This window comes from Humulus lupulus, chromosome 6, assembly GCF_963169125.1.
Source record: "Humulus lupulus chromosome 6, drHumLupu1.1, whole genome shotgun sequence".
Lineage (NCBI taxonomy): Eukaryota > Viridiplantae > Streptophyta > Magnoliopsida > Rosales > Cannabaceae > Humulus > Humulus lupulus.
The window spans coordinates 83464485-83487398 of NC_084798.1; the positions used below are offsets into that span (position 1 = coordinate 83464485).

Sequence of the window (22914 nt, forward strand, 5' to 3'; positions counted from 1 at the left end):
TGATTAGTTTCAGATGGTCCCTTTCCCTCACAGAAGGACAATAGGGATCAGCATAAGGGAGCAAGGTGATGCTCCTCACCCTCGAGCCTTAGCATCTTCTATTAACAAGGGAAAAGGCAAGAAGCTGCTAGAAGTGGAGGAGTACGAGCCCATTCTTCTGACAACGATGAGGGGATTCCACATAAAATAGTTATTCCTTTCTGCTGTGTGTGTATGTTGTGATCATAGGCTGTTTTGAAAAGTCTTCTGAGTCATATAACATTTTGCATAAGTGTACTTCTTATTTATATATTTCGATAATCAGATACACTTGCATTTTTTTACTACAACCATGTCTGATTCATAGATGTTCAATCTCTACGCTTCCCCTCTAGCTCCAACCAAAAAAATTACTAAGAGGAAGGCAGCTTCGGGGATTGGCTCAAGCAATAAGTTGGCAATAAAGCAGCAGAGGATTGATCCTCTTGCTCGCAGATCTCCAGCTAGTTCTCTGATGGCACTATCCATCCAACCGGCAGACTCTCCTCCTGCTGCTACTTCCAAGCAGCAGGGCACTCCGTCCCCTGCCCATGGAATGGACCCCTTCTCAGACGAGAAGGTGTGAGTAAAGGAAAGGTTGAAGACAACTGCTTGCTCCATCTCTTCCCGGGTCCAGCCCTTGTTCAACACCTGACGAGTGTTGATGTTGTCTTGAAGCATCAAAACTCATCGATCGACTCTTGTCTAGGGCGAGCACTGTCCAAGATCCTTTTCTTCCAAGTCTTATACGCGTTTATTCCTTTTATGTGCTTAATCTCATCTTGCTTTGTTTTTGTAGGGTGTTATTACTCTCACCAACACCTGCGCTGAAGTAGTTAAACTCGAGGAGGCCTTGAGGAAATTGTGAGGTGTCGTGAAACATTTTAAGGACAGCCATACTCTCCAGTTTCAAGCTGCTCGGGAATTGCAGAAGGATCTCGACAGCAAGAACATCGAGATCAATAGTAAAAGCAAAGTGATAAAAGTGCTCGAGGAGTCAGGGGCAAAACTCAAGCGCTAGCTGGAGGTTCTTTAAGAGAAGAGGAGTAGTCTCGACGTTTGTGTTAAATAGCTTGGGGAACAGCAGCTCAAGTCAGCAAAGGAGAATAAACATCTTGAGGAAGAGCTTTAGCATGAAAAGGAGTCACACTTCTCAAACTTGACCAAGCTTAAGAGTGCAGCCTTTAATTGCTTTTTCCTATTTTGGAAGAACAATAAGGAGGCTAATTTTGACTACATCCCTACTCATCTTCACGACAAAGAAATCGCCAAGTGTGTTGCCTGCGAAGAAGAGGAGCTTGTTGTTGCTGCTAAAGAAGTCCCTGCCACTCCTAGAGTCGAGCAGGAGGAGCTTGAGGGGGGAGATGCCAAGGTAGTGGAGCCTTGAGGAGGGCATCTTTTTTTTATATTATTTCACCTTGGGTCTTAAGGTCCATGGTGCAAAAACTATGGCTGGCCGAGCAACTTTTAATCTCGGATAATATGTATGATTGCTTTTACTCTCTCTTTATTTATATTATATATTGCTCGTGTGATTTTATTTTGATATTACAATTTTCTTTGCTATATATGATTTAAACTTTATTGCTCATTTCAAATATTTAGAGCATCTTGGTTTTTTATGTCCTTGTTGGACGAAGCATAATACTTTATAAATTTTTGAAAATTTTCTAAGTATTACTCAGTTGTGCTATTTTAACTTATTTACTTATGTGCGATCATGTATACCCTATATGTCCCCCCCCCCCCCAATTGATCGAGGAGGTCGGTCCTTGGTCACTTGCCAAATAACCAAACTTGCTCAAGCTAACAAAAATGCTCGAATATTGTATCATATAGCAGTATACTTAGAATTTTGTTTAAGAATCACGCATGTTTAGTAATACTTTATTAATAACAAAATTGTCAATAATTAGTGTGTCGAGCACACTCCTTTGTATATATCTCATAATAAAATGGACAAAACGTGTCTACTGAATTTAAAAATTCTATGAGCAATGCATGTTTTCGAACAAAAAACATATATAATTGAATTGAACTAGGTTATTAGTCATTTATTAAGGGAAAAATGTACCTAATAACCACATAAATAAATAAAAAATTATGCGTAATAATTGGGAGTAAAAAAAATGGGCAATACGTGCCTTACAACCAACAAATAAATAATTGGGCAATAATCGTGCATTTACAAGTAAAATGGATCAACAATAATGCTGGTGAAAGGGAGTGGCCAAAATGTGCCTTAGATCAGTATTCATTGATAATATTTTTGCAAGTGTTCACCATTCCAGTATCTTGCAATTAGTTCACCATTCAGTCGAGCAAGTTTGTATGTTCCTGGTTGTAGTACTTCTACGATTTGATATGGTCCTTCCCAATTTGGTCCCAAAACTCATGTTGCAGGATCCCTAGTGTTTTGGAACACTTGTCGCAATACTAGATCTCATGGGGAAAACTTGCTATTATTGACTTGAGAGTTGAAGTATCTGACTAATTTTTTCTGGTAAGTAGCCACTCGCAATTGTGATTTTTCTCTTTGTTCCTTGAGAAGCTAGGGAAAATGGAGTATGTCCAGTTGAGAAGGAGGGTTAACACAACTGGTATTATTGTTTCATATCCATAAGCTAGGGAAAATAGAGTATGTCCAGTTGAGGTTCAAGCAGTAGTTCAATATGACCATAAGACTTCTGGAAAAATATCCGATCAATTGCCTTAGCTTGCTCGAGACACTTTTTCATTATGTCCTTTAAGGTTTTGTTGACAGCTTCTACTTGTCTATTTTCTTAGGGATAAGCAACTGTGGAAAAGCTTTTGGTGATACCATGCCTAGCACAAAAATTTGTAAATGTGTCTCTGTCAAACTGAGTGCTATTATCTGAAATGATCTTCTTTGGTAGCCCATATCTGCATATGATTTTTTTACTACGAAATCGAGCACCTTTTTGGAAGTAATTGTAGCCAGTGGTTCGGCTTTGATCCACTTTGTAAAGTAATCCACCGTGACCACTACAAATTTCACTCCGCCCTTTCCTGTTGGGAGTTTCCCGATCAAATCAATGCCCCATACTACGAAAGGCCATGGGCTCTGCTTTTTTTTAAGTTCATTACGTGCTGCTCGAGGGATTTTGGATAATCTTTGATACTTATCACATTTTCAGACGTACTCCATGGAATCTTCATTCATCGTGGACCAAAAATATCCTTGTCTCATTATCTTGTTAGCTAGACTTTTCCACGTGCATGGTTGCCATAAAATCCTTCGTGCACTTCTATCATTAGCAGATTGGCTTCTGTTTTGGTAACAAATCAGAGCAAAGGCATAGAATACCCTCTTCGGTACATTACTCCATCAATAATCATGTACCTAGCAACTTGCCTTGAAATTCGTCGGGCTACATTTCTGTCTTGAGGCAATGTTTCATGCTCCAAGTACGTGGCAATAAGAGTCATCCAGGAAGAAGTATTATCGAGCAGTAGTGTTTGCTCCATTTCCTTAATACTCGATTGGGCCGGTGCTCAACTGGTATTACGTTTAGGGTGTTTGCATCCTTGGTACTTGCGAGTTTTGCTAGGGCATCTATATTGGAATTTTGGTCACGGGGCACTTGTTTTAAGGTAATTTTCTGAAATGTGTCAGGAAATCTTTTGCCTTGCTGAGGTAGGATGCCATTTTATTTATGGAGCCTGGTATTCTCCCAACACCTGATTCAAGACTAGGTGTGAATCACTATATATGTCTACTTCCACAGCTTTAACATCTTTAGTGAGTCGTAATTCTTGTAGCAAGGCTTCGTACTCCGCCTCATTATTTAAGGCACTATAGTAGAACCTTAGTGCGTAGTGAATATGATGTCATTCAGGTGTGATAAGTATAAGTCCAGCTCTAGAATTATGCTCACTGGAGGATCCATCTAAAAATAGTCTCTAAACAGGCCAATTTTCTTCATTGTGTTCAAGATTTTTTTCTTGCTCATCCTCTTCTGGTACTCCAGTTCATTCAGCAATAAAGTCTAGTAAAGTTTTCCCTTTAATAGCAGTTCTTGGCTGGTAGGTAATGTCGTACTGCCCAAGCTCGATAGCCCACTTAAACAATCATCCATATGCCTATGGCTTTTGTAGAACTAGCCTGAGAGTTTTATCAGTTAAAACTATGATTAGATGAGCTTGGAAGTAGGGCCTTAATTTTCTTGCTGTAAGCAACAAACAGTAAGCCAGTTTTTCAATTAATGAGTACTGTGATTCTACCCCGACCAGCATTTTTCTTATATAATATACTGGATGTTGGGTCTTATCCGTTTCTCGGATTAGGGATGCACTAATAGCGTATTGAGTTACTACTAGATACAAGAATAGTGTTTTCCCATCAATTGACTTTGATAAGACTGGAGGTTGAGTCAAGTGTTTCTTAAGTTCTAGGAAAGCCTTTTCACTTTCCTCCATCCATTCAAACTTGTTATTTCCACTTAGCAGATAGAAAAAGGGTGCACACTTGTTGATTGATTTTGAGAAAAATCTGCCGAGGGCTGCAATCCATCCTGTCAGACTCTGTACTTCCTTTATCTTGGTTGGGGATTTTATATCGATCAGCACTTGGATTTTTTTGGAGTTAGCTTCTATACCTCTTGCATTGAAAATGACACCGAGAAACTTGCCCGAGCTTACCTCAAACGAGCACTTTAAAAGGTTAAGCTTCATATCATAATGCTTAAGGATGGCAAAGCATTCTGATAAATCCTTCATGTGCCCCACAACCTCTTTTTATTTTACGAGCATGTCGTCAACGTAGACGATAAACGAGTTTTAGACTCGTTTTAGTGTGTCTGATTATGAAGTATTTTAGTTGTTTAGGGTTATTTTGTTCTATTTTAAGTTTGTTTTTTGTTTTTTCTTTAGGTTTTGAAGGAGTAAGGATGCTTTGGAACGAAAAAGAGGTCAAAATCAACAAAAAAAGATGAAAATCTGTCGAAAATTATGATTGAAGCAAGTAGCGTGACCGCGCTACACAGTGTCGTGACTGCGCTATGTGTTTGGAAAGTGAGGATTTTTGCAGATTTTTTATGAAGGGAAATTTGGTTATTTCACTTGGGGAGAACGTAGGGTTTTTTATTTTAAAGTGATTTTCATCATAATTGTAACGCCCAGGTTACCCCAGAATAGTTACAGTGAACGGTGAACCGGAAATTTGACCCGCTACCCGAGTCCTTTGGTTAAAAACGCGCTCTAATTGTTATTAATAGGTTAAGGTGGAAAAACAATAAAAAGGAAAGGATATCTTTTATTAAGTATATAACTGCTCATGAGCTTATCAAAACATTATACAAGTTATTTACAACTCAAAATGGTCACTACTATTTCAAATTTACAAACCCACCGACCTAAGCGACAAAATAGGGTAAACCCCCTAGTTCCTCTGAGAACTCCTTGGCCGGGGTGGTCAAGCGGCCGCATATGTACACATCACCACCTAAGCTCTCCACTCAAGGCTAGGTGAGCTTTTCTTTCCCATTACCTGCACCACATAGCACCCATGAGCCAAGGCCCAGCAAGAAAACACAATATAGCATGATATAATATCAACAATGATCATAATAATCATTCAGGACTATCAGTCCAAAACAGATAGGTGACAGTCGCAAAAGTCTCTAAATTAGGAATAGCTCCCTTCAGCCTTGTGACGATAGGGTCACCGGGGCTTAACAGATAAGTGATCATTTCACTAGCTTAAACAAGATAGGTGCATGGTGACTAGTCACCAACAAAACCTTCCTCATGACCATAGAGTCATAACCATGGAACATCGTTCCCTAGCCATGTGACAAGCGGTCACCTGTGCCTTAGGCCCTAGCTCTGAGTAACTAGTCTTAGACTACCCAAGCACTTATAAATTCATCGACCTTAGGGTCGGTCCAGCGTTAATGCCTTAGATCCATTCAACGCGGATATCGATTAGATCTAATCTTCATTCGGCCCTGCGTTCAGGACGCTTATGTCGTTTCTGACTCTTAGGTTAGTGTCCCTGACTTGTCAGTGCCATATACAAGTAAGCAACATTCACTAGCATTTAATATGCAATCCATGTCAACATTTATCAATCAACATGCCCCAATAACAATCATGCATGTCATATATACACAGGGTGCAGTTTTCTTACCTCAAATTCGAGCTAGAATGAATAAAAGAACGACCCTTGAGAACGATCAACTTTTAGTCCTTTAGCGGTCACCTAGTCATAACCAAACATGGAACATCATCAATAAAAATGATCAACATAGGTTCCCAAACCAAAATCGAGCCTCCGGGACATCAATCCAAACTAATCCAAGTAATAGGAACAATCTCGAGGCCTAAAACTATGTTCCCTGGTTCAAAACACACAAACGGGCTCAACCCTGCTCAAGGGCAGCGGCCCTGGAACCTTGGGCCGTGGCCCCCAGCCACCACAGAAACAAGGGCCGTGGCGCCCAGAAAAGGCAATTTCCCCCACCTGCTTCTTCGACCTAGGGCCGCGACACTCCAAGAACAGGGTCGCGGCCCCCAACCCAGAACATGCCCAAACTCGTTCTCCAACATCCCAAAGCCTCCAAAATCATGCCTAAACATTACCAAATCATCAAATCAAAGTTCCCAAGCTTCCCAATGGTCCAAAACCATCAAAACCCAAGGTTCAATCAAACCAAAAACCCAACAATTCACAAAGTCCAATTCAAAGCTTAGAAACTCTAAAAACTCAAAACTTAAACTTAGATTACCTTCGATTGGGTTGTTTCTCATTGAATCCTTTGGTCAAGAAGCTTCTAATCTTTCCTAGGATCGCTATGCCTCGATCCTCGCTTGATTCCGACTCCCAGAACTCGAGATGTCTTCAAATATGCTTCAAACGATAAAAATGAACTAACGGGAAAGAACGAGAGGTTTTCTAACGTACGTTCTATTTGACAAGCTACTTCAAGCTTAAGTAACCTCAAATAAAACCTAGTGCTCGGGGTCCCAAAAACCTCCCCGGGGACATTATTGTCAAAACTTCCAGAATTTCATCCTGATCTCAATAACTCCCAATTTATCATCAAATTAACATTCTTATTACCCGATAATTGACCCCGTTATGACAAAACTGCTAATCCATTATATAGGACCGTCTCATGCCGAATAGCTCGAATATATCTCCATAATAATGGGATCTTATTCACAAATCACAATATGCACCCAAATATACAAATATACCCTTAACGGGCCAAATTACCAAAATATCATAATATTCAAATGTGGACCCACATGCATGCATATAACATCATATTATAATATAATTCACATAAACATGCATATTATCATTTAATGGCATAACTAAACAGTTATGGCCCTCCCAGCCTACTAATCCAGCCATTAAACCACATTAGGGATTCAGGGCATTACAACCATCCCCTCCTTACAGAAATTTTGTCCTCGAAATTTACCTGAACAGCTAGGGACTGACTCCGTATATCTGACTCCAGCTCCCAGGTCACTTCCTCGACCTTGCTGTTCCTCCACAATACCTTAACCAAAGGTATCATCTTATTCCTGATGACCTTATCTTTCCTGTCAAGTATCTGTATTGGCTGCTCCTCAAAGGAGAGATCTGGCTCAAGCTCCAGATCTTCATAACTTAGAATATGGTTCACATCAGATACATACCTCCGAAGAGCTAATACATGGAACACATTATGCATGGCTGACAACGCCGAAGGCAAAGAAAATCTGTAAGCCACCTGACCAATCCTCTCTAGGATCTCAAATGGACCTACAAATCTAGGGCTCAGCTTGCCCTTCTTCCCAAACCTTCTCACCCCTTTTCAAGGTGAGACTCTAAGGAAGACATAGTCTCCCACTTGGAACTCCACGTTCCTGCGCTTGGGATCTGCATAGCTTTTCTGTCTACTCTAATAAGCGAGCATCCGACCTCTAATCTTCTCAATGGCCTCACTGGTCCTCTGAATTGCCTCAGGACCCAAGTATCTCCTTTCACCTGTCTCATCCCAATGAATGGGAGACCTGTTCTTCCTACCATACAGCATCTCTTAAGGTGCAACTCCTATGCTTGCTTCTAATATCTGGATCGTCCTCTCTGATTACCCATCTGTCTGAGGATGATAAGCAGTACTGAACTTCAACTGTGTCCCCATGTCCTTCTGCAAACTTCCCCAGAACTTGGAAGTAAAAGTAGGGTCCCGATCTGACACGATCGACCTAGGTGCTCCATGGAGGCGCACGATCTCTCTCACATAGAGATATGCATACTGGTCAACTGTATAAGTAGTCCTCACTGGCAGAAAGTGAGCTGACTTGGTGTAGTGATCCACTATCACCCAAATAAAATCATGCTGACCAACAGTTCTGGGTAAGCCCACCACAAAGTCCATTGTGATGTCTTCCCACTTCCACTCTGGGATATCCAGAAGCTGCAACAACCCTGCCGGCCTCTGATGCTCAGCCTTGACCTGTTGACATGTCAAGCACTTAGCCACATACTCAACTACATCCCTCTTCATCCCCGGCCATCAATACAACGATCTCACATCCTGATACATCTTTGTCGTGCTTGGATACAAAGAGTAAGGTGTAGTATGAGATTCATCCAGAATCTCTTGCCTCAAAGCAGTGTCCAGCGGAACACATATCCGCCCCTTGTATCTCAACAACCCTACCTCAAACACTGTATAATCTCTGGATGCTCCAGCCAGAACATCCTCTCTGATCTTGTTCAGCTGTGAATCACTCAGCTAACCCTCCTTAATTCTCTCCAACAGCGTAGACTGTAGCGTAATATTAGCCAACTGGCCCACCAGCAACTCTATACCAGCTCTGGTCATATCATCTGCTAACTCTCTGGCTATTAGCCTCATACCATGAATCTGTCTCGGACCCTTCCGGCTTAAAGCATCAGCTACCATGTTGGCTTTTCCTGGATGATACAAAATCTCACAGTCATAATCTTGTACTAACTCCAGCCAACGCCTTTGTCTCATATTAAGATCTTTCTGAGTGAAAAAGTATTTTAGGCTCTTGTGGTCTGTATAGATCTCACACTTTTCTCCATATAGATAATGCCTCCATATCTTTAAAGCATAGACCATAGCTGCTAACTCTAAATCATGAGTAGGATATCTCTTTTCATACTCCTTCAACTGACGAGAAGCATAAGCAATTACCTTCTCTGATTGCATCAAAACATAGCCCAAACCCTGATGAGAAGCATCGCAATATATCACAAACTTCTCTTGATCTGTCGGAAGACTCAGAATCAGAGCTATAATCAACCTCTGCTTCAGTTCCTGGAAGCTGTTCTCACATTTATCTGACCACACAAATTTCTGGCTCTTGCGTGTCAGCTCAGTCAATGCAGTAGCAATCTTTGAGAACCTTTCCACGAACCGCCTATAATAACCTGCCAATCCAAGGAAACTTCTAACCTCAGAAGCATTCTTTGGCCTTGGCCAATCTCTGACCGCTTCAACCTTCACTGGATCTACCTTAATCCCCTTCTTACTGACAATGTGCCCAAGAAAGGATACCTGAGATAACCAGAACTCACATTTCTTGAACTTAGCAAACAGTCGTTGTTCCCTCAGTCTCTGTAGAACTAATCTCAGATGATACTCATGTTCTGACTCTGACTGAGAATATACCAGAATATCATCGATGAAGACGAACACAAACTGGTCCAAATAATCCTTGAACACTATGTTCATCATATCCATAAAAGCGGCAGGGGCATTAGTCAATCCAAAAGACATAACTAGGAACTCATAATACCCATACTTGGTACGAAAAGCAATCTTTGGTATGTCTCCCTCCTTGACCCTCAATTAATGATAACCAGAACGAAGGTCGATCTTAGAGAATACCTTCTTACCTTGCAACTGATCAAACAGATCATCTATCCTTAGCAAAGGATACTTGTTCTTAATTGTCAGCTTATTCAGTTCTCTGTAATCAATACACATTCTTAGAGAATCATCCTTCTTCTTTACAAACAGAACTGGTGCACCCCAAGGTGAGAAGCTAGGTTTGATAAAACCCAAATCTAACAACTCTTGCAACTGTACTTTTAATTCTTTCAACTCAGCTGGGGCCATTCTGTAAGGTGTTCTAGACACTGGCTCCGTCCCTGGTGCCAGTTCTATAACGAACTCAATTTCTCTGTGCGGTGGCAACCCTGGCAAATCTTCTGGAAACACATCCAGAAACTCACATACAAGTCTAGTATCTTCTGGTCTCACTGGCATGACCTGAGTGGTATTAACCACACTGGTTAAGAACCCAATGCAACCTCCTTGCAATAAATCCCTAGCCCTCAATACAGAAATCATAGGAATGCGAGGTCCATGCACAGCACCAACAAACACAAAAGGATCCTCACCTTCAGGCTCAAAGGTGAACATCTTCCTTCTGCAATCTATGGTTTCCCCATACTTTTCCAACCAATCCATACCCAGTATCATATCGAAGTCAGTCATAACCAACTCTATTAAATCCACTGATAACTCTCTACCCTTTACTGTCACTAGCAATGATTTGACCCATCTCCTAGATACCACTAACTCTCTAGTGGGTAACAAAGTACCAAACCCCACAGCATAAAAATCACAAGGTCTACACAGTCTATCAATAATACTACTAGCAACAAAAGAATGTGTAGCACCAGAATCAATCAACACATTATAAGGGGTTCCAGCACTAAGAAGCTAACCTGTAACAACTAAGGGAGAAGCTTCAGCTTCTGCTTGAGTCAATGCGAACACTCGAGCTGGGGACGAGCTTCCCGCCTTTCTGGGTTCTTCTTTTCTTGCCTTAGGGCAATCCCTTTTAAGATGGCCCACTGCTCCACATGAGAAGCAGGCCTTTTCCCTACACTCTCCCAAGTGATGCCTCTTGCATCTAGGGCACTCAGGATAGGACTTCCAGGCTTCACTACCACCTAGACGACCCATAGAAATACCACGGGGCCGCCTATCAGGACCTGGAACAGGGAAGGTGTCAGGAACCTTCCTCTTCTGATCACTAGGGCCTACATCCCTACCAGAAACCATAAATGGAGGACCTGTCCTCCTGAAATCCTTCCTGGCTACACTGTCATGCCAGATCCTGTTCTCTGCACTCTCAGTTGTGAGTGCCTTCTCAACCACCTGTGCATAGGTAGTAACCCCAGCCACAATGGTGATACGTACATCACGGGCTAATCTGGGTTGTAGCCCCTGCAAAAATCTCTCTCTCCTGGTCCCATCAGTGGGCACCAGCTCCATGAAAAACTTTGCCAAATGATCAAACTTCAAGGCATACTCAGTGACTGATAATTTCCCTTAAGTAGCCTAATGAACTCCTCGGCCTTCGCCACCCTGATAGCATCATTATAATATTTTTCATTAAACAAAGTTTGAAACTCTTCCCAAGTTAGAGCATTAACATTCTTGGTCTGGGTAATCACCTCCCACCAAATCCAGGCATCCTCCCGAAACATATAAATGGCACAGGCCACCCTCTCATTACCAGATACCCTCATAAAGTCAAGGATAATGGTAATCATACTCATCCATTGTTCTGCCTTGGCAGGATCTGCACTGCCCTCAAATACTGGAGGTTGTTGCTTCCTGAACCTTTCATAAAGAGGTTCCCATTTATTTCCTACCTCAGGCAGATGCTCTGCTGCTGGCACCGACACAGGAGGTGCCTCTGATACATTGGCCACTGCAGGCGCTTGCTGTTGTCTCAGGAGACGAAGCTCTTCCCCCTGTCTCAACACTGCAGCCTGCAAATCACTGATTATCTGCTGCCAGTTTACAAGAGCTGGCTGTGGAATCTGTGACTGGTCATTTTCCTGACCCTGGCTATTATTATTATTCTGGCCCTGATCACTCTGGCCAGCTGAAGTATCTGCTGCCCTGGATTCATTCTTATCTGATACCTTGCTAAAATATTGATCAATACGGCCAGTCAGGTAGTAATAACTAAACCTCTTGCCACCTTACGGTCCAAGAATAAGTAGGCAATTATCATATTCCATAGTCATACAGTTATACAAGCAGATACATGTTTATAGCATTTAGCACTCAGCATGTATCACATAATAGTTCACAATCAATCATACTTATAAGTATGTTCCAGCAATCTCATTACTAATTAGCACACTCTTGCTGAAGATATAATATTTCAAGGCACAAGTTTAACATAGTGTCTCATGCATACAGGTAAAGCATATATATTATATTTAAGCAGTTATACATATAACTACCTAAATAGTTACCAAACCATGAGTCGAGCTTGACTTCAGTGATGTGTGTACATGCCCAGCCAGTCTGCAGGAACCCTAACCTGGCTCTAATACCAAGTTGTAACGCCCTGGTTACCCCAGAACAGTTACAGTGAACCGAAAATTTGACCCGCTACCCGAGTCCTTTGGTTAAAAACGTGCTCTAAGTGTTATTAACAGGTTAAGGTGGAAAAACAATAAAAAGGAAAGGATATCTTTTATTAAGTATATAACTGCTCATGAACTTATCAAAACATTATAAAAGTTATTTACAACTCAAAATGGTCACTACTATTTCAAATTTACAAACCCACCGACCTAAGCGACAAAATAGGGTAAACCCCCTAGTTCCTCTGAGAACTCCTTGGCCGTGGTGGTCAAGCGGCCGCATATGTACACATCACCACCTAAGCTCTCCACTCAAGGCTGGGTGAGCTTTTCTTTCCCTTTACCTGCACCACATAGCACCCATGAGCCAAGGCCCAGCAAGAAAACACAATATAGCATGATATAATATCAACAATGATCATAATAATCATTCAGGACTATCGGTCCAAAACAGATAGGTGACAGTCGCAAAAGTCACTAAATTGGGAATAGCTCCCTTCAGCCTTGTGACGATAGGGTCACCGGGGCTTAACAGATAAGTGATCCTTTCACTAGCTTAAACAAGATAGGTGCATGGTGACTAGTCACCAACATAACCTTCCTCATGACCATAGAGTCATAACCTTGGAACATCGTTCCCTAGCCATGTGAGAAGCGATCACCTAGGCCTTAGGCCCTGGCTCTAAGTAACTAGTATTAGACTAGCCAAGTGCTTATATATTCATCGACCTTAGGGTCGGTCCAGCGTTAATTCCTTAGAACCATTCAACGCTGATATCGATTAGGTCTAATCTTCATTCGGCCCTGCGTTCAGGACGCTTATGCCGTTTCTGATTCTTAGGTCAATGTCCCTGACTAGTCATTGCCATATACAAGTAAGCAACATTCACTAGCATTTAATATGCAATCCATGTCCAAATTTATCAATTAACATGCCCCAATAATAATCATGCATGTCATATATACACAAGGTGCAGTTTTCTTACCTCAGATTCGAGCTAGAATGAATAAAAGAACGACCCTTGAGAACGATCAACTTTTAGTCCTTTAGCGGTCACCTAGTCATAACCAAACACGGGACATCATCAATAAAAATGATCAATATAGGTTCCCAAACCAAAATCTAGCCTCTGGGACATCAATCCAGACTAATCCAAGTAATAGGAACAACCCCGAGGCCTAAAACTATGTTCCCGGGGTCAAAACACACAAACGGGCTCAACCATGCTCAAGGGCTGTGGCCCTGGCACCTTGGGCCGTGGCCCCCAGCCACCACAGAAATAAGGGCGGCGGCGCCCAGCAAAGGCAATTTCCCTCACCTGCTTCTTCGAGCTAAGGTCGCGGCACTCCAAGAACAGGGTCGCGGCCCCCAACCCAGAACATGCCCAAACTCGTTCTCCAACATCCCAAAGCCTCCAAAATCATGCCTAAACATTACCAAATCATCAAATCAAAGTTCCTAAGCTTCCCAATGGCCCAAAACCATCAAAACCCAAGGTTCAATCAATCCAAAAACCCAACAATTCACAAAGTCCGATTCAAAGCTTAGAAACTCTAAAAACTCAAAACTTAAACTTAGATTACCTTTTATTGGGTTGTTTCTTGTCGAATCCTTCGGTCAAGAAGCTTCTAATATTTCCTAGGATCGCTATGCCTCGATCCTCGCTTGATTCCAACTCCCAGAACTCGAGATGTCTTCAAAAAGGCTTCGAACGATAAAAATGAACTAACGGGAAAGAAGGAGAGGTTTTCTGACGTACGTTCTATCTAACAAGCTTCTTCAAGCTTAAGTAACCTCAAATAAAACCTAGTGCTCGGGGTCCCAAAACCCTCCCCGGGGACATTGTAGTCAAAACTTCTAGAATTTCATCCTGATCTCAATAACTCCCAATTTATCATCAAATTAACATTCTTATTATCCGATAATTGACCCTGTTATGAAAAAACCGCTAATCCATTATATAGGATCGTCTCATGCCGAATAGCTCAAATATATCTCCATAATAATGGGATCTCATTCACAAATCACAATATGCACCCAAATATACAAATATACCCTTAACGGGCCAAATTACCAAAATATCATAATATTCAAATGTGGACCCACATGCATGCATATAACATCATATGATAATATAATTCACATAAACATGCATATTATCATTTAATGGCATAATTAAACAGTTATGGCCCTCCTGGCCTACTAATCGAGCCATTAAACCGCATTAGGGATTCAGGGCATTACAATAATACCCTAGTTTTTCGTAATTGGGACATAGAGAAGATGGCTAGAGACTTTTGGAGAAACATTGAATTTCTTAGAGTTTTTCTTGTTTTCTTTATTTTCTTTCATCTTTAGTTTATGCTGATTGTTAGTTTCATGGATTTGAATAGTATGAATATGAAATAAATCTAGTTTTAGGGTTTTTAATTGAGTCTCTTGAAACTTTTCTATGAATTAATGCAATTTTATGTTTTGTTCTTCTTGTTTGATATCTTTTCAATTTATGTTTAATGCTTGTGATTTATTGACCATTTATTACATGTTATATATGAATTTGTTTCAAAATCTGAAAGGTTAGATTCAAACATGCTATAATTAACTAGACATAGATTTTGATATTGAACGAAAGTATCAATATGGTGTATGTAGCTTATAAGCTCTTATGCCTAATGCTTCCTATATGTTGAGTTTATCATAGAAATATAGAAAATTTACACATAGGTCGAATTTGATATATCTTAACTTGAATATAGAATACTTTTGTAACTTGCTATCTTAATTAGAAGAAAATCTTCTGAGAATAATGCATTAATGAAATAGAAAGTGGAAATATGACAAGATTAAACTCCCTAATTCCATCCATTAATTAATTATCTTCATCACTATTTGTTTAGAGTTTATAGTTTTATTTGTTTTTACTTCGTAGTTTTTATGTTTATGTTTTAGTTTTCTCTTTTCAACAATTTTTTGTTAGCCAAATAGAGATTAGAAATTAAATATTGGTGCTTAGTAATTCAGTCTTTGTGGGACGATACTCGTGATTGTGCACTATATTACTTGAAATGATATGTTTACTTGCATTGTCAATTATTCACAACTGTAGACTTCCCTATTTTTGCATATTTGTTCTCTGGACATCATATTTACCAGTTGTCGGTACGTCGCGCCAGCATTTTTAGACCAAAATCCATTACTCTGTAACAGTACAAACCTACGTTAGTTCTAAAACTGGTATGTTTCTCATCGGGAGGGTGCATGCTGATCTGATTGTACCCCAAGTAAGCATCCATAAATGTGAGAATTTCATGCCCTACAGTGGCATCGACTAGTTGGTCGATTCTTGTAGGAGGAAGCAGTCATTTAAGCATGCCTTGTTTAAGTCAATGAAATCTACACAAGTCCTCCATTTTCCATAGGGTTTTGGTACTAGGATGGGATTAGAAACCCACTCAGGGTAGAAAGCCTCTCTTATAAATCCATTTTATTTTAGCCTTTGGACTTATTCTTTCAAGAACTTTGACCTCTCTTTATCGAGCAGGCTCATTTTCTGTTGTACAGGCTTAAAGTTGTCTCTATTTATATTTAGATCATGGCTAATATTTGTGGGGCTTATGTCAACCATGTCCTTGTGTGACCAAGAAAAAAGGTCTTGATTGTTCCCAAGGAAGTTTACAAGTTTAGACTTGACTTCCTTTGCTAAACTTCCAATTTTGACTGTCTTTGTTGACTCGTTTTGGTCAAGTGGGACTTCCTCTATGTCTTCAATTGGTCCCACTCTAGTATCAAAGTCCCAAAGTGAGGATCAATATCTTATCCTTCGCTTTGGGCAACTCCCTATTTGGAGTTCCTCGCCTCTTCTAAGGAGGCATTACCTTGTTGCTCAATGTTGCTTATTCCTATTTCTGTTGTTGGCTTGCTAATCGCTGGTCCAGCAAATATCATGCTAGTCGTGGCCAAGCCTTTCTTAGTAGTTGTAATGAAAGAATTATATCATTCATGAGCCTCTCTCTGGTTTCCGTTTGCACATTTGATCCCATCATTGGTCGAAAACTTCATCATGGGATGAAACACAGATGTTATGGCTCATAAGTCAATCAAGATCGGTCTTCCTAAGAGGGAATTGAAGACCGAGGGAATATCGACCACAACAAATGTTGCCATAACCATGATGTTTGCAGGTGCAGTTCCCACTATTACTTCTAACCTGATTATTCCTGCTTGAGTCATCCCTTTCTTCGGTAAAACCATATAAAGTTTGTGTGCATGATTCTAGGTCTCAAATAGACAACTTCATTCATTCAATGGTTTTTTTGAACAGGATGTTTACTGAGGAACCATGATCTATGATCATCCATGTTATGATCATGTTGGCAATCTAGGCCATGATTATCGAAGGATCATTTGCGGGAATCTAACGTGTACTATGTCATCTTCAGTGAATGTTATTGGCTTACATTCATAGCAAGGGGTTTTGGGAGTACACTCCTCGACTGCCAATACTTCATTCAGTGATTCGTGGCAAAGTGTTCGAGCATAGTGTTCTAAGGCTTTTCTACTTTTTCCTACCAAGTGTGGTCCTCCGCATATCATGTCTAGCCAACTAACTACGAGAACTTGTTATAATGGTTAAGCTGGTGTATCTGCATTGGGTGCAGCAGCTTGGGTTTGATCAGCAGGACGTCGAACATACCTTCTTATGGCTTGATGGTTTTGGTTGATGAGAAATTTGATTTCTTCCTTAAGTTGGTTACACTCGTTGGTGTCATGTCTGTAGTTGTTATGGATACAATAACACTTATTTATGTCTCTCTTACGCATGTCTTTCCTAATGGGATTAGGCTTCCTATAAGGTACCTTGGCTTGTGTAGCTTGAAAGACTCCTGGTCGTAACCCTAAGAGCGTAGAGTAGGTGGTAAAATAAGAATTATACTCTTATGGGTTATCATTGGTTTAGGCCTTTTGTTGTCTATATTATTGCCATCATTCAATTTGTTGTTTCCTTTTCCACTTCTTTGTCCATTATTGTTTCCATGACCATTACCATTGGCTTTCTGGTTCAGGTTTTGGTTCTGGTTCTAGTTTGGAGATCCATTATTTTTGGCTGGAATGGCAATACTGGTACTTGCATGATTGACTTGATCTGCTCTCCTAATGGCCTCTTCTAGTTTAATGAACTTGTTTGTTCGATCTAAGAACTCCCTTGTTGAGCAGATAGTTTTCCTCCTTAGGTCATTCCCTAGAGGACCCTTCACTTGGATTCCATCCATGATGGTCATCACCTTTCCATCATCATTGACCGTCTTTGATCGAGTAGCCGCTTGCACGAACTTCTGCACATAGTCCTTCAGAGGCTCATCCGGTCCTTGCTTAATGTCAACAAGGTCATTGAGTTCAGTAGATGGGATACGAGCAGCAAATAATTGTGAGTAAAAGAACCTCACCATTGTATCCCAGGATGTAATGGTTCCTGGTTCCAGTTTGAAGAACCATTGTTGAGAAAAATTGGATAAAGTAGTAGGAAAGATCCTACAACGAACGTCATCTCTAACCCCTTGGAGGTCCGTTTGTATCTCAAAATTATTAACATGTGAGACGGGATCTTCCCTTCCAGTATACACCTTCCAAGTTGGCATCTTGAACTTGGGTGGTACTATCAAAGCATTGATCTGATCTGAGAAAGGAGACCTTTTCCTTCTTTCCATGTCGATGTCTGTGAGCTATGGGGTTGTTAGCTCTCGTACCATTTGAGTGAATTGCAGGAGCAACTAGTGGCACAGCATTTGGTGCTGCAACTAGGATTGTAGTAGCCCTTACTTGTGGTGCATGCAGGATTATCAATATGACGAGTCCAACAGCATTAGATGTGTTGCCTTCCCTAAGTTGATTAAGGACATCATGAAGGTTAGGCTCTCTATTTCCCAATCTATTAAAGACACTTCCCCCTTTTGGTCGCCCCCAGCATTTTGACTGTCTGCTCAAGGAGGACCAGGAGGTGGTCTCGCGAGACAATTCACTAGATCTTACTGCCTTTGTGGGACAAATGGTTCTTCAGGCTGCACATTCCCCCTAGGTGGAATATCTTAAGTCCTAGGTGGCCTTGGCGGAATAAATTGTCCTCTTGGATTTTATTCCTATCGGTGGTCATTATATTGTTGATGGTCACGGGGTTGGTAGTACCGACAATCCCCTTCATCATCATCATAACCATCTCTATAAGTAGTTTGATAACTACTACTACCCTCTTGGTCATTTCTCCTTCTCTTTCTTCTATGATTATGACCACAGTTGTGTCCAGAAAAGTGAGGTGGCTGGCCTCGATTCTAGCTAGTAAGTATCATATTTCTTGGTTTTCAGTACTGAGGGCTAGCTTCAGAATTTGAGGGCTGCTGACCTCTCACAGCTGCTTGCCTGGGGTGCTCATTAGCAAGTCTTCCAGTTCCAAACACTTGTCTGTCACAACCTTTCTCCCTATTAGGAAGCACATGTTCATCTTGGTGGAGCGATCGCTGCACCCATGGCCGGGCTCCCTATGGGAATGATGACTCCTAGCAAATCTTGGAGGGACTACTTTGTCACGAGACCACGATCGCTGGGCAGGTTCTGGGGCTTCACCAGCTGGTCACTAGGTTCAGTATTTGCCTGACCAATGTTCTCAGGCTGAGGATCCACTGGTCTGGATCTCGCTGCTTGATTCTGTGACAAGACGACCTCTAGCAACCTTGCTGCCTCAACATTTAGACAGTCAGCTTCTTCTTGGCGAGCTTCAATGGTTCATTGTCTTTGATCCATCCAGGCTTGAAAATCTTGTCGTTGTTTGTTGGGGGTTTCAGATATAGCCTATTGTTTAGCTGCCTAAATTTCATGCATGGCAACGAATTTCTCTTGCATCTGCCTCACGACCTCTTTCAACTGTTCAAGGCCGGGGTGCAGATCTTCTCGTAAGTCCACATAGGGCTCATCATGCCTGAATGTGGCTAGTGCAGTCATGTTTCCAAGAGGATTAAATGGATGAGCAGGGCGCAAAGGAGGGATCTTATTGCTCGAGGGGCAGTCAGGATGGGCAGCGTTAGGGTTCCCCCCTTGTGGCTCTTGACTCTGGCTTCTAGTAGTGATAGCCATTGCTTCAGATGGATCTAATAAAATAAGATCTTGAGTTCAGCTCTCAACGAAAGCACCAAAATGTTGACCAGCATTTTGGTCAACGACACTAAGTCAATCTAAATGATAGAAAATAATTATAACAAACAAAAATCAAGAAAAGGACAGATTTTATAGTGGTTCGGCCTCAAGAGTTGGAAATGACCTACGTCTACTTGCACTTTTATTTATCAAAGAAGTCTCAAACTCAAGATCAAGAAGAAACAAGGTTCAATTGAGTTTCTTAAGCTGACAAAAGAATACAATTATAAAGGTTTTAAACGTAAAGTGCTTGCAGAAGAAATCTCTAGCTTTTCCTCTCGTAATTTTTACTTATCGTTAATGATTGAATGAACCCCTTATTTATAGAAAGCCTTAGTGGGCTATGGATCATTACAAGAAAATCTAGGCCCTACACGTGTAGGTGTGGGATCAGTATATGCAGTTACATATTTAAATAATATAGGAATAATACAAGTTTTGGAAGAGCCTACAGAAGGCAATGGGCACACAGCTTCGGTTTAGTACTGCTTATCATCCTCAGACAGATGGACAGTCTGAGAGGACAATCCAGATACTGGAGGACATGTTACGAGCTTGTGTGTTGGATTTTGGGGGATCCTGGAGTAGGTATCTCCCTCTGATTGAGTTCTCGTACAATAATAGTTATTAGGCGACTATCGGAGTGGCTCCGTATGAGATGCTGTATGGAAGAAAGTGCAGATCACCGATTCACTGGGATGAGGCAGGTGAGAGGAGATATTTAGGTCCTGAGATGGTTCAGAGGACCAATGAGGCACTTGAGAAAATTAGAGCTCGTATGCTCGCCTCCTAGAGTCGCCAGAAGAGCTATTCAGATCAGAGACGCAGGAGCGTGGAATTTCAGGTCGGTGATCATGTATTCCTCAGGGTTTCACCCCTGAGAGGGGTAAAATGATTCGGCGTTCGGGGCAAGCTGAGTCCCAGGTTTGTTGGCCCCTTTGAGGTTCTCGAACGAGTTGGGGAGGTGGCTTACAGGTTAGCAATGCCTCCAGCTCTATCAGGAGTTCATGACGTGTTTCACGTATCCATGCTCCGGAAGTATGTATCGGATGCTACTCATGTGTTGAGCTATGAGAACTTGGAGTTGGATCAGGATTTATCATACGAAGAAAAGCCTGTTCAGATCCTTGATAGAAAGGACAAAGTCTTGAGGAGCAAGACCATCGCCTTGGTTAAGATATTGTGGAGGAATAGCAAGGTTGAAGAGGCGACATCGGAACTGGAGTCGGATATGCGGGAGCGGTATCCCGAGTTGTTCAGGTAAATTTAGAGGACGAAATTTTCATGAGGAGGGGATAGTTGTAACGACCCAAATTCGCTAATAAGGCTTAAGGGCCTTGATTAGTGTGCCTGGAGGGCATAATGGGATTTTGTGTGTGACTTTAATGAGTTAAATGCATGATTATGATTTAATGCATGTTATATGACTATTTGATTATTTGAGATGCATGACTATGTGAATTAGTATGCATGTAGACCTGATTATCTTAGAAAGAGCATATTTGTAATTTGGCCATTTTGGGCATGACTGTGTTGATATCTGTGATCTGTGACTCGAGACGATCCTAAGATGAGCGGGTTAGCGGAAAAGTCAAAGTGGGAATTTATACCCGGCTTGGGTCAAGCCTGGGGAGTTTAAATGAGAATTTGGAAAATATATTGAGGTTAATCTTGATGATGAGGAATGTATATTTGGTGATTAATCATGTATTGGGTAGCGAGCGGGAAATTATTAGGAACACTTGAGGAATTAGTGGGAATTTGGGTAATAGGACTAAAATGTCCCTGCATGAGCAAAAAGGTTTAGAATTATTAGGGAGGGCATTTTGGTCTTTAGGCTTGTTAGAGAAAAGTTAAAGGAAGCTTTATACTTAGTGGAATTGGTAGAAAAAGAGTTAAGGCTGAAAAAAGAAAGAAAGAAGGAAGAAAAAGGAAAAGAGAGAAAACAGAGGGGCTTTGTGTTCAAAGGAACGGTTTGTGGTTCTCCCACCATTTCCCTTCATTTTTCTTGGAGTTAAGCTCAGTGGAGAGCTAGGGTAGGCTGAGCATCAAGGATCCTAAGCTAGACTTGAGGATTGGCAAGGGATTAGCAAGAACACATCAGAAATTTGAGGTAAGTTCTTGGAGATTTCAGTTTTAGGGTTTGACTGGTTTGAGCTGTGTATTTAAGCTAATTAGATGAGGATTTTTGGGAAATCAGGCCAAGATTGAGAAGGAGCAAGCTAAGGAGGTCTAGGGTTCAACTCAAGGTCGAATTTCCATCCACGGTATGATTTCTAAGACCTTATCTTTGATGTTTGAATGAATTTCTGGTTTTAGGGTTCATTATGGTAGATCTTGAGTTTTGGGTTGCTTGAGCTTGGGGTATGAGTTCTTGGGATGCTTGGGATGAGTGTGAGGTGTTGATAAGTTTGTTTTTGGGTTTGGAAAAGATTTGGACAAGTTTGGGGTTGAAATGGTTGAAGGAAATCGCAGAAAACGATTTTTGGGTGTGGCCTGTCTGCAACTAGCGCTACAGCGCTAGTCATTGGGCGATGTAGTGCTAGGCCCTGTTTCTGGGGAGGTGTGGTTCTACTTGTAGCGCTACAGCGCCCTCTTTTGAGCGCTGTAGCGCTGCACTGTTCACAGAAAGGGGTTTCTTGGGCTTTTGTTGAGGGATTTTGACCTAGGGTTCGGGGCTCGATTCCACCACTTTGTTTTGGGGATCTAGGACTTCCCGGGGGCTCGGGATTGGTCCCGAGGCTAGGTTTTTGGACTTGAGGTTTGGTAATGACTTTGACTTATGGATTTTGCTTAGGTAAGCACTAGGGCTCGAGTAGGATCGTGCTCGAGGAGTCAGGTGATCAAGGCTATCGAATTGAAAGGTAAGAAAACCGTAACACCCGAGAACAGGGCATGGGCCCACAGTGTTATTAGAGGGCATGGCCCTAGATTGTATTACGTGCGAATGTATAACTTAAATGAATTATTATATGTATGAATGATTATTTCGAAATGTACTATATGTGTGATTATAATGAAATGAACGGTTAAGGCCGAGAGCGGTGAAGGCCGAGAACGGCCTTGGGGCCGGAAGTAACACTTAGCACATGGAGTGCTTATAGCCAGGGTGGCACCTAATGGATACATGAGTTATCCTTACGGTAAGGACCGAGACCCCAGGCTTTGGTAAGGCCTCTGGGGCGGCATGGCTGTGCTTGTTCAGTCTGATGGTTTTCCTATTTATCAGTGGATTATATGTCAGCTATATTCTATGCATATGTTACATATTGTATGAGTTTTCTTGCTGGGCTTCGGCTCACGGGTGCTCTGTGTGGCAGGT

At 41.5% G+C, this 22914-nt stretch overlaps 1 protein-coding gene across 1 annotated transcript; it reads right to left on the reverse strand.

Moving 5' to 3' along the window:
• Positions 1 to 17488: 17488 nt before the first annotated feature.
• Positions 17489 to 18115, reverse strand: LOC133785261 (uncharacterized). Its single transcript, XM_062224512.1, has one exon. The coding sequence runs from the start codon at positions 18113 to 18115 to the stop codon at positions 17489 to 17491; it is 627 nt and encodes a 208-aa protein (XP_062080496.1).
• Positions 18116 to 22914: the final 4799 nt, after the last annotated feature.